Source organism: Hermetia illucens, chromosome 1 (assembly GCF_905115235.1).
Source record: "Hermetia illucens chromosome 1, iHerIll2.2.curated.20191125, whole genome shotgun sequence".
NCBI lineage: Eukaryota > Metazoa > Arthropoda > Insecta > Diptera > Stratiomyidae > Hermetia > Hermetia illucens.
This window is the reverse complement of record NC_051849.1, coordinates 96,076,576-96,089,959: the sequence shown is the minus strand read 5'-3', so window position 1 is coordinate 96,089,959 and position 13,384 is coordinate 96,076,576. Positions and strand designations below refer to the sequence as shown.

Here is a 13,384-nt window from a genome sequence, read left to right as displayed (position 1 = left end):
CGGTGGAACTACTCTGGGTACCTGGTCACTGTGGCATAGAGGGAAATTAAATCTCGGTAGCTTTAGCGAAAGAGGGGTCAATCTCCCCTATGCCGGGACCGGAGTCAGCAATTGGAGTATCAGTAGCATTGGCTAAATCTGTTTTCAAAAACTGGGAACAAGTTTCCCATAGTGACACAGGTGGCAGAGCCTAAATGCTGCTCGACACACCAAACTTTTCCTGCCAGAACTGAACATACGCACCGCAAAGTTTATCCTGTCGAAAAGCAGGACTTGCAGGTGTATTGTGGGCATTCTGACAGGCCATAATTCACTAGCTGGGCACATGTTCAGAATAGGAATTACCGAAGATGATACGTGTCCCTCCTGTAATGAGGAAGCGGAATCCACGGAGCATTTCCTATGTGAATGCCCCGCCTATGGACGCATCAGATCTTTGGTACCGATGTTCTCCAATTGCAACGGGTAGCATCACATCCACTAACGGAAATCCTGCAATACGTTAACGAATCCGGAATATTCCGTTAGACGGGGGAGGCGAGTACAATAGCCAACACGGCCTGAGTGCTCAGAAGCTGTAACTTCTCCCCCATCATACACACACCCACACACACGTATGAAAATGTGGGAGTTTACAAAGCAACACAGGTAACGTGATTGAACAATAGATGTCAATACTAAATAACAAATTGTTCCTCATATAATAATAAATTGCTTATCGTTATGCCATCCGATTAATAGGAAGGTGTGGTAGCGCCAGTGAAAGAAAGTTTATTAATAGGTTGCCAGTCGGTAAGTGTTGGTAAAGTAAAGTGTTAATAAGATTTTTTTTTACAAATGGCGGTCTCAGTATTTAGATATTACAGTGTAGGAATGCAGAGAACCAATCGCCCTGTAACCAAAGCGCGCACCTAAACTTGACCATACATTTTGAATTTTGACAATTTGACAAGCTTTTGAACTACTTACTTTTCTAAAGAAAAGATTTAGAGATCCAGCTCTAGGTTTGGGTGGGGTTGTTTCAGTCAATGATTCACGGTTTGATTTTCCACCTATGAAAAAAATATTTTAAATAAAAGGGTGAGTTAGTTTAGAAAATCAGAGTAAATTCCCAGGATTGAGAACAGAAAAGAAAGTAAAATAAATTTATTACTTGGCCCGGCATTGAAGAGATCACGTCTTGCTGATTCTGATGCTTCAGTTGGTTTCATATACTGAGCTCCCGTACTAGGCGATTGAAAAACTGAAATTTCGAATATTTTATGATCAGCTATTACCAATTTTCTTTTTCGTAGATATCGTTTCTACTTACAACTTCCCTGTAACCTGGACTCTTCCTTTCTGCAGCTCGATCCATTTGTACCTTTATTTCTGGGATCAACATCATCATATGATGGTATTGTGCCTTTATCTTCTTTCATTTTTTCTATAGCTCCCCAAAGTAAAGAATTTCTTTGCCACGCTAAATTATCTATACATGAACTCTCAATTGTATTCAAATGGCTAATGGTTGATCGATCCAGAATAGTCTCATTATTTTGTACCACTATTTCAATTATTCGATAGAAATAATACGGATCTAACTCAAAGCATTCCAACACCCATGGAAATTCTAATTTCAGTCCATGAAGATATATTATTATTTCGACACAGCACGCGAGTAAGGTTTTATGGAGGGTATTGTTCCCAAAAATTATCTAAACATGGCAAATAAAAAGATTAGTAATGCACCAATAGAGAAAAACATATTCATCAATCGTCATTTAGTCACATACCTTACAGTCTAATTGCGGCTTGATTTTTTTCTCGTTAGCGATGATTTTTTCAAGAAAATAGTAATACAAGGCTTTTGAGTTTTTGAATAACATTTCTGGAGATCTCAAATTCTCTTGGCCAGCACATTTTTGAACTGAATTGAATTTCTCTATAAATTCCTTTTCCAAATTATCCATTCGACTTTCTATAATTTGGTAATCATCTTCTTCCATGGTTCTAAACAAAAACAAAAATATTAGAAATCGCTGATCTGACCTAAAAATATATCTCCTTACTTAGCGAAATCGATTGGAGGACCCTTATCAGCCAAACTTTGAACCCATTGTTTGGTTGCCGCGCTTGATACTGGTGTGCTTGGCAAACTTCGTGTAACCTATGAATAAATTTAATAGAATCATCATCAGTAACAACGGCATATTTTATAATAAACAAATACATACTGAATGCGGCATCGTTCTATCTTTTTCGGAACCTGAAAATAATTTAATGGTAATCATTTTATCACTTATCATTCATATTTTAGGATAGTAGAATAAATTAATAATGAGGCAACCAATATTGAAAATTAAAATTGCGAAAGGATTTGAAATAGGATTGTCAAAACATTACCCATGATCGTGATGTTCCATGAACCTCTTCGGATTATGTGTGGCAATCCTTACAGTCATCATTTGAGCCGAAAACACCGAATATACGAATCTTGAAAATGTGTTCCCTTGGAATTGTGTAGCATACAAAACCACATTTTCTCACTGTCAATTTTCTACTGCTCAATGCAGTTATGATAAATTATGAATCAAAAGAATAGAAATTTCAGCATACTCATGCGCCAACATTAGGAGTGTTTTCCGTTTACAATCGACAATGCAAGGCAAACCAAAAATTATACTATTATATCTATCAGTGATTTCGGTACAAAAATGATAGTAAAATGCGTGAGGTACAAAGATGGAATAGTCAGAACGACATGAAAAGGCATGTAAAGAAAATATGTTAGGATTTTGAAAGCTGTGAGGGACTTTGAGTACACACGCCTGTGCAAGGACAGTGACCAAAGGCGGGAGGGATGAAGAATATTGTGGGATTGAGGGAACATAGATTGTGGAGCCCAATTTGTAGAGGGAGGGACCTTATCTCAGGAGAAAGTAACTGTTTACAGAGATCTCATATTGCACAGGCTAATTTGTTGTTAACTGGCTTAATCTAGACTAGGTCAAATATAATGAAAAGGTGATCTACAACATTGGCCCGGCGCGGTTAGCCTCTGTCAAAATCGGGGGAAGGCCTTGATAAAAGGAGGGTATAAAAGAGAGAGGGGAGGTGTGATGGTCAGGAGCAGGGAAGCCAGCTCTGACACATAGTACCTCTGTTCGCCCAACGAGATGTTGCGCGTAGCAAGATTTATTATCAGTGGATTAGGGTGGGGTAGCCACTTCTTCAGTCTGACGCGGAGAGGGCGAGAGAGAGAATTTTTGTGGAATTTTAGTATTAGTATTTGGCCGTGCATTTCTTGAGTATCGTTCTTTCGAATCGTTGGAGGACTTCTGCTACGTTGGGTGACATGGTAGTCCATGATAGAAAACCTTAAGTCAGGATTGGTCGAATTAGGGTTTTGTATAAAAGAGTTTTGATGGCGGGGAACAGGGCCCGAGATGAGGGGAAGTTTGGCAATAGATGATCTGATGTGAGGGTTGGATTTAAGTTTGTGTTGAGCGAGATTGCCAATATATAAGTGTTTGTTTTTGGCTTAAGAGTGTGGTTGGCAATGCGTAAACGAAGGTTTTTACTTTCTGGCACTGTGGGCCAGTGGCACTTTTCGCTGTGGTTTCTGAAGCAAATAACTTCAGACTTAAGAGACCGGTTGAAATACACAATAACCCTATTACCTATTAGTTAGGAATTTGGGAGAGGGGCTAGTGAAGGCCTGGGCCCATTCGCATATAGGATGGTATCGTTAGCGAACAGGATCCCGCCTGATGTGGGACCATTGGCAGCTAAGACTAGTAGAGTAGGGTAGGTAGATAGGATAGAGATGTGTATTTACTTTAAGACGATATTTGTATACTTTTGTGCACGGGATAATGAGGAAGTGCGTGAAGATGCATTAGGTCAATTTAGATGTTGTTTTGTTTTGTTTAAGATTAGCGCAATATTCATGCCTTTGATATGTATGTACATCTGGAGTTTAGCAACTAACGAAGGAACATTTGCATTTTTAGCTATGTATGAATAGAAAACCATGTATCGGGAGTTCCGCAAATAATGAGCCTAAAACCTTTTACCCGAAGCGCCCAGCTTCCGGTATCCCGACTTGTTTAGTTATTAAATGGGGTTCACCACCTTCCACAACTTTCCGAGGCGCCCGTAATTCTCTATTGTCCAAGTGCCCTTGGAGCAACCAACCCCCCCCCCCCCCCCCCACTGAAGCAGTAACCATGTCATAGAAGGCGGCTGAAAAGGATAAACATTTGTGGATAAACAAACTTGCTTGCTACAAAAATGTTAACCATGCTTCGATGAGGACGGACTTACCTATAACGTTATTGGCTATTGTACCAGGCCATGAGTTGTTTTTTGGATTGTATGCGGGCGCTCCTTGACAACGGTATCGAGTTAAATTTCCAGGGCTACATGCTGGACATTCTGGCATTAAATGGGGTTCAATCTTGAGACTGTGGACAGCGCTCGCCTTCCTCCCTCTTTTACGACACTGTACTCTTGTACTCTCCCAAGCCAAATGGAAGGAAATGTGAATCCAATGTTGAATTGATGTTTAAGGCAACCGCAAGTTTCACTTTCTTTACGCGGGAGCCGGCTTCAGACAGGATACTGACTGCGAGATTCCAGGACGGAATGAGATATACGGAAGAGTATCACACAAAAGTGGTAACTTCCTATTCACAGAGAAACAAGGTTTGATCAGTCCAGTGCGATAATGCAGACGAAAATGTTGCGTTGGACTAGTGCCGTGACACGTTTTAATCACATCCGAAATGAGGATATCCGCGATCGTTATGGGGTTGCACCGATCGTGGAAAAATGACGAGAGATACGTCTTCGATGGTAGGGTCATAATTCATGCTAACGGGAATTCACTTGCCAAAATTGGTCTAAACATCGAAGTCGACGGTAAACACCAAAAAGGCAAACCGAAACAACGGTCACATTGTGATTGTGATCTATAATCTGAATATCAAGATGGGGTCTGACAATGTTGGAGAAAGCTTGTCAGAAGGTTAGTTGGTTTCAACTAACCGGCAACATACGAACTGTCAGATGGACAACATTTCTATCAGCAAATTTAGGAGTTGTCTTCTGAATGTGCATAACAAGAGCGGCACTAACTTCGAAAGGGACCCTAATCTAATTGTCGATTCCTGTCGCATCCGCCATTTCTCACAGGGTTGAAGAGCTGCTAACTTCCAAGTTCAACGCAGACTACTTATATGATCCGTTCGACAGTTAAAGAACAATTTTGCTGATTGAGCGGCAAGTATGCTGAATAATCCGAGTGAAAATATAAATGAACAAAATTACTCTTTTCTCGGGCGCTACTTAGATAGTCTATCCGAATATTGAGTGCTCCTTCAAAGAGAAGTGAAATCATCTTAGCCATTAATACACTCAAACAAAGCAAAGCCGCTGGGAATACCGATCCCGGAACTTCACAGAGAGTGGAAGAAGTCTTACATTTGTACGTACTCCCTACTTTTGCACAGATCATCAACTGAAAGCAAGCTAGTTTTCACTCTGGATATTCCTGGACTAGCCTCATCAACACTCTTTCGATCATTTCGGAGCAGTGCATGAAATTCAGATCAACAGGGTTGCATCTTGTCACCGATATTATTTTTGTTTGCTATCAGTAGCGGTCTTCATGCTGTCTTGTCTGGAGGGCTTCAATGGGCCATGACATCTTTCCTTAAACACTTAGACTGCTTGGATATCTGTTTGCTCTCACCGGATCATGGGCCATATCCAAGTGGCCTTGTAAAAAAGGCAAGTAGAGTGAAGGGTCAATACATTCTCCCTACCTGAGTAGGATATCGCCCCACGCATAGCAGATCCGCTTTTACTACCTTGTCCAAAATCTCAACATGAAAACAAAGTTGAGACTGTTCCTGGTTAATGTTCTTTCTGCTTTGTTATATAGGAGAATTCCATACAAGTCGGGAAACCGGAGGCTAGACGCTTCAGGTATGAAAAGTTTTGTGTATTTCTTTTATAAAGAGATTTGAGCGTATATTGATCCCATTGGCATGTAGCACGTAAAACATGCATATATGATGTGAAAATATCCACTTTCAAGTGATATTTGCAGATGAGCGACAGTTTGACCTAGTATATTTTTAGTAATAGTGAGATTTTCACCAAATTTGGCAGCATCATGCTCTATGCTGTAGCCTACATTGCTGCGTGATTCTAGGGTGAACTTAAGGGGAGTTTTCCTGTCAATTACTAAAAATTATAGTAATGTACTATTATTAACTTTATTTGTACAGTTATCGATATGCAGGGTATTTCGGAGCCTAGGCACCATGCAGTGGCAGCCCCCTGATTTTTTTTCAGATTTTTCGGTTGGGTAGTTTCTGAGAATGGGTTCGTTAAGAAATGATCACTTTCAACCCCCCGCACTCCCCACCTTTTCAACAAATGTCAAAACTGAGACCGGCTTCGAAAAGTACTAACCGGGACCTTTAATTTGATTTTCCACATGACGATATTTGATGTATGGGGACCCCCTTAAATTTGACGTAAAAGGATGTAACTCACTATATGCGTGAACGTTCACAGTTCCCACCTTTCTACCAAATTTGGTGTCAATCGCTATAACCGTCTCCGAGAAAAATGCGTGTGACGGACAGACGGACAGACAAACGGACAGATAGACAGTAAACCGATTTCAACAAGGTTAAGGTTAAGAAAGTGGCCTTCATTGTTACTCGAAAGCTCAAACCATTGGTGTACACCTATCGGCGTCGTGCCATTGGAGTTGTCTGGCTTGATACAATTTCCAACAAAAAACAGCTTCGTCGGAGCACATAGCCCAATTACACATTAAGGAAAAGCGATAATTACGTAATTGCAAAACAGTATAGAAATATTGTGAGCTTCTCGTAAACATCGGCTTTAAATTTATATTTTGTGTACGAAATTCATTTTTATTAAAAAAGTAAGAATAATTAATGTAATTCGATTGATTTTGAGCTAACAAATATTATTTTTACAATAGTGAGCTAGGAGTAGCACTGCACCCCGCAGAAAAGGGAAGTAATACAAAAAATTATCGAATAAAATAAAAAATCCATATCTTTCGAAGTATTTCACGAATGCGTTTAGGTTTCAGTCCAAGCTGTAAACTCGAAGGCAATGTCACTGTTATCACTAAGAAAGTTAATCTCTGCAACAAAAAGAACCCTTTCATGACGGCAGCCAATTACTACTTTTGCAGCCAATTACTAAAAATTATAGTTATATACTATTATTAACTTCATTTTAGCATAGTAGAGGGTATTTCGGAGCCTGGGCACCATATAGTGGCATCCTCTTCCTTTTCCAGTTATTTTGGTTGGGTAGTTTCTGAGAATGGGTTCGTTAAATAAATGCTTTTGAATGGAGGCCCCCCCCCCCACAGTTCCCACCTCTCAACCATCCGTACAACCGTCTCCGAGAAAAATGCGTGTGTCGGACAAACAGACAGTAAACCGACTTTAATAAGGTTTTGTTGTACACAAAACTTTAAAAACGATAAAACTTCAAAGTTTCTTGCAAGAATAACATTCCGACTACTAAACTTTGTACAAAAGTCATATCATTAACTTTTCGTCAATTTTCGCACATAAAGTCTACCATACTTTTAGACTTATACCTTGCCCTATTTCAAATTGTTACCCTTTTTACATTTGTTTGATACGCGTGGCGTATTATTTTATCACATCGAAAGGGTTTCAAAACATATGCAGTCAAATTTCAGACAAAATGTTTGTTAGGAACGAACAACAGCAAGCCAATCCAAATCCAATGCACCACTTTTTGGTAGTAATGAAACATCGAAGCATGACATTTGCGTATATAAGACGAGCCAATGATCAAAGGCAACAAAAATAAAATTAACTGCGAATCCAATGTGAAATTCCTACCAAGTTCAAAACGGCAATTCTTGGCAACTGGAGCGGATGATCCAAAACGATAAAATCAAACACGAGTGTGTGTTAATTCTCCTGCTTCTGATATTGTTTTGCAGTCACCGAAATTAGCATAACTCAAAACACTCACACTGTCTGTAACGATGATGTCAGATGATCTTTTACGTACACTTGCCACAAACCCTATACTTTCAACTTATCAATTTATTTCGCCTTTTAATCGCTAAAAGATAAAATCAGTTTTCGATTTTCACGTTACAGCATTACCCCTTAGAATCTATCTGATATACGGTCAACCAGGCCATCCACAACTTGGCCCTCATGGCATTATGTACATATTATAATATACCCCCCGACATTTGTCTAGACATGATTCTTATTTGTCTATTTTTATTCTAGACTTTGATGCAGAATACTGGGTGCATGAAATTGAGCTTTGTTGCTTTGTTAAAATTTTTGTTTGCTATTATACTTTCGTGTTATTAGATCTGAACCCTCATTTACGGTGTACGATATAAACCAAAAGTCGATGTATAATTTTGGTAAAGGGTATAGTAGAAAGTGCAATTTATTTATTATTTATAGTAGAAAGTGCAGCTTATGCACATTTATTTCGGAGCGCATAGAGCCATCAAGATTAGTGTCAGTACTTATGTTTATAGGTATAACATATTATGTTTACTTACTCAAAAATATCCTCTCGTCGAATTCACCAACGCTAAGACAATATTGTTCGTAGGAGTTGTTCAATGACTTCAAATTTGGTTCGAAGTATGTATTAGAGATAATATCCGATGGTGAATTGCACAGCAATGTCTAAACGAAATAATAAATTCAGCAAATATCACAACTTATATTCCTGCAATTTTAATTACCTTATGAGTAGTCAATTTCGTCAGCACAGATTTCCAAATTGTCCGTTTCAAATTAGCCACTTCTAAAAAATCTGCCGAAACTATCTCACAAAGCTGACGTATTATACAAAAATCTTTAAGGGTTGTAGAATCAAAATTGTCACTATTCCAATTTTTCGGTAAACCGGCAAAGTCTGCTTTGATTATATCTCTTCGATCGTCAAATACGGCATTTACGAAAATTAGATCTATACTACACAGCAGTAAGTGTAAAGATGAGACGAGATCAGTTCTACGATTTGGTTCTTCTCCTTTGGCCGCAATAAATAAACACCAACAAAAATCATAGAGCTTACTAGCTGAACAAGGTCCCGGTCTGTAAAAATGTTAACGGATATTTCCCCATTAATAATATAATTTGCACTACGGCGGATCAAACGGCGGATCAATGATGAACTTTACACGCCGTAACTACCAACTAAAGAGATCATGCATGTTCCGTGGAGGCCTGATCTTGGATTCCCATTACCTTATGTGGCTAATGACACCGTCCACTTACAAACGCAAGTGGACATACGTTTTCATGTATGCACACTATGTGCAATATCATATTTTCGATGAATATCGACACATCCACGAAATTGTCCGCGACAAACAATTCATACAGATATGATGTACTTACTTAGCCTTCTTTTTTTTCCGTTCAGCAGATGAGATCACAAAAAGCTTTGGGAAGATTTCTTCGTATTTTTTATAAACGCATAGCGAAACATTAAAACTTTGCTCGAGACGTTCAATTTGTGCACGCAATCCTTTAGAAACATTCCTAACGTTTGCCCAAAGTCTGATTTTGTTGCAAAATTCATTAATACTAAAATCATGAAACAGATAAACACAAATGTAATTCCATTCAAGGCTCGGTTTACGTCATTATATAGGGATACCTGATGTTACAGCTTCGTAGTAATTTGGTAAGCGACACACAGTTGCCTGCAACCACAGCATCAGCATTTCCAACGGTAGGTGTGTATGATTCCCGGCATGCGGCATATATCGCACAACATAGCCAATGAAAAGGATCACCCTTCAGAATAAAAAAGAAACAAAATAATTCAACATATTTTTCAGGAAAAAAATACCATATTCTAGGATCTTGTATTAAATACGAGTATAAACGATGTTTGCATTGAGACTACTTTAATGGAAGAAAATGTAAGAACTATGAGCAAGAACCATGATTTCCCGCGGATCCCAGAGGGCACATCAGCATACGGGTTGCGGGGTGGAACGTTGTCTTGTCTCCTAAAGGTGCATAGCCTGATTCTGATTACCAATATATAATCATTGAGTATACACATTTCCACCGACCAAAATACTATATAGGAAACAAGTCAGAAAACGAAGCTCGGCACTTTAGACATGTTAGATTTTGTTGATTTTTTATGGGAGAATATTTGACTACACGATGGTTCCATTTATAATAGTTCGTAGCGTATATACGTTGACGTTGAAATTCAACTCAATGCGGTACATTTTATCTCCAATTTTACGTGAAAAAATAGTAATAGAAGTACCAAACTTTCCAGTGTAATGCTTCATATTGAAACCTATATTACTTATCAGGGCCTTGAAGTGTATAGACCACTTCATTCAAAACCGTAGCGGTACACTGTAGGAGGCAATATGGTCAGCATTGCGCTTGCCCCATGAGCACAAAGGACATAGAGATCGAACTGTATTGGTCACCCATATGTTTTGACATTCATCCAGGCTGAGAGGCGGTGGCGTTCAATCAACACGTGGTCAATTTGATTAAAAGTGATCCCATCTGGAGAACCCACGTTTCTCAATTTTTGCGCGCAAACCACATCAAGTTTTACAATGCGATATCAACCTTATATTGAGGTAGAGTCGGGGTTAACTGATTAGCAGCTTCTAATTTGTACAAAAAGCACATGTTACATGAGAAAATGTGCAAATCGTTTGTCCTCTTTCTTTTCTCAGATCCCACTTTTTCGGAAACGTTTAATATATTATTTGAAAATTCAATTGAATTTTAGAAGTTTGCATTCATGAATACAGTGAACGGAGAATAATTTCAATTCAGTGACCACATGACCTATCTCAAATATAGAAATATAACATAATTAATATCACATAAAAATACACCAGAACTTCTCCACCTTCTCCATAACCACCTCAATCCAAATCCCACGGATGTAATATTTGATTTGAAGTCTTCTCAAGCCAGACGAGAAGGTAAATTTAGAATTTGATATCAGGACAAGTCAGAAAAATATCATTCGAGACTGCTGTGCAAGGTTCGGCAGAATTCCTCGCCATATTTTCTTATGTCGAGTTGATGATGGAGAAGAAGCAGAGGATCGGCCACATTAGCCGCCTCCCGATCATTATGGAACTGCTTATGAATTTTAGATGCCTGCTCTACCAGACTCCGCCAGGATTGCATTTTGCTCACCAATCACATTATAAATAACATCCTTTATGTTGCCTTGGTTGGAGAACGTGGATACCTTCAATGAACTATATCATTTTTCGTCAAACACCTCGACTAAGCTGATGGCATTTGCTTGCTCCCTCACCACATCGCAGACCAGCCTAATTTGCAGAAGATTGCTTTCTTCAGAGTCAAAGTGAAAATATATCCCAACAAAATGAAAGTCTTAAGTCTGGCCGGTCGTCGTCTTCTACCTATTTGCAATAATGGCCAGAATATCGGCCCAGATACCCGTAAACATGTTGATCGAAAAATGCAAATGGCGCCCTAAATCTAAATCTAAGGTGCATTAATAGTTAATGTGATATCATATCACTTTTTGGAAAAGGTGATATAACAAAGTAATATCACAAACATTACCTTTCATTACCTTAACCATACATATGATGTTATATCATTTACATTAAATATTAACGTTCGGCAGTTCATAGTACCAAATATAACTTATTACTGGGATAATTTGGCATATATTTATTACATTCAAATCGTAACGTATACGACAACAACAAATGAGAGGAGAAAAAAAACATAAGATCGCATAAGCATATAAGATAACAGATAGTACAATATTTTCACATGCAAAAAAACAAAGAAATCGTGATTTTTGCGAACGATCATTACTTTACTTTGCTTGACATAATTAAAGTTTGGCTACCACACTCAAAATCAAAATTAAGTTTTGACATCAAAGCTGGCCGAGGAGACAGATTTGCAATTGATAGTCGATATCAGCACACGATAGTCGCCTCGGCCACTTGTACTAGGAAATATTACGTAAACCAACGCATACAGCAGTCAAGATTTTTTCTAATCCGTAACATTACCATTATAACATGCTCTCGAAATCAATTTCCAGCCCAAAGCCAGCCCGAAAACAGTCCAAAAGCCAGCCCAAAACTAGCCAGCCTGAAGTAAACCCCAAGTCAACCCGAAAACAGTCCAAAAGTCACACCGATGGCAGCCCGCAGCCAACCTGAAACAAGCCCAAATCCAACCCGATACTCGGCGTACTACGAAGAGCTCCAATATTAGGTGATGCTATATTGTAACATCACTTTTGTAATGCGATGAAGCTACGTAATGGGATGATGCTTGGTAATGCGCTGATTCTTCGTGATGCGGTAATGTTAAGTGGTGTTGTAATGTTTGGATCGCGTTCGGTGATGGTAATGTAATATCATACTTTAAGGTAATATCACTTTTGTAATATTACATAAATCACCTACCCATCCCTAGGGCAGACCAGTGGTGGAGGAGTGTATGCTTCTCGGAAAGTCATCGGCGCCGTAGATGTGGCTGACAAGTTATGTCGCCATTTTTCTGAACTCGATTTTAATAACCCCCAGCTGTGTGCCCTCAGAACAGTAAGTCGAAAGTTAGTGCGCCTTAAAATACATATTTCCAGCTGTAAGGATCCACGTATCTCCCTGGAAAACGGCATTTTTGTGGGAAAAGTGGTTAAGTGAACGGAATGCAGTTTCTACCACCGAGAAATTCAACACATCTAAAGATATTGATCCCTTCCGACACCAAGCAATATAATTTAACAAATTGTACGTAAGGGTACCCAGGTGGTAACACAAGGGTTAAAGTCTCATGTCCTGCTAAATATAGCAAAAAGGCATTGCTTCCGTGGTGGAATGAAAATCGGTCCAACTTCAGCAAGCTGACGAGGGAAGTTTTTGATATTTGCTACAGACGCAAATACTGGCAAGTGCCTGAAGAGATAAGCCCACAATTAAGACGATCAGGAAGCGGTCTTCCCTGGACTACTATCAGAAAATTGCGAGACTCAGTCAAATTCTGGGCAAACATAGGAGTCCACCCTTTCTTAAAAAATCAGAAGACTCATCCGGTTAGACCTTAGAACTTGCCCATGTGAATTTCCCCGCCATCAAGAAGGACTAAAATTCCTTGCTTCGAGGTTATACAATCCCAGTCGTGTGAAGTTATCGAATCAGTAATTCCAAGTTCTTCGCCTTCAAGATGCCCTTTCGGCCAAGAATCGTTCTCTGGATGTGGTTCGTCCCATCCTACCGTACGGTTACGATTAGAACCAAGCTTAATAGGATTCAAAGAACCGCGTGTGC

The 13,384-nt window shown here is 39.2% G+C and overlaps 1 protein-coding gene across 1 annotated transcript in view; it reads right to left on the bottom strand.

Annotated features, from left to right (window-relative positions):
* The window catches only part of LOC119646538 (retinoblastoma family protein-like), a 33,423-nt gene that overhangs the window by 9,780 nt on the left and 10,259 nt on the right, over positions 1-13,384 (bottom strand). Inside the window, exons 2-11 of the mRNA XM_038047009.1 lie at positions 9,721-9,860; positions 9,459-9,647; positions 8,798-9,152; positions 8,609-8,738; positions 2,217-2,248; positions 2,052-2,149; positions 1,776-1,992; positions 1,313-1,697; positions 1,154-1,243; positions 970-1,052 (exon numbers count right to left, since the gene is read on the bottom strand). Coding sequence (XP_037902937.1) covers positions 970-1,052; positions 1,154-1,243; positions 1,313-1,697; positions 1,776-1,992; positions 2,052-2,149; positions 2,217-2,248; positions 8,609-8,738; positions 8,798-9,152; positions 9,459-9,647; positions 9,721-9,860 — 1,719 coding nt within the window. The remainder of the gene's footprint in view (positions 1-969; positions 1,053-1,153; positions 1,244-1,312; positions 1,698-1,775; positions 1,993-2,051; positions 2,150-2,216; positions 2,249-8,608; positions 8,739-8,797; positions 9,153-9,458; positions 9,648-9,720; positions 9,861-13,384) is intronic.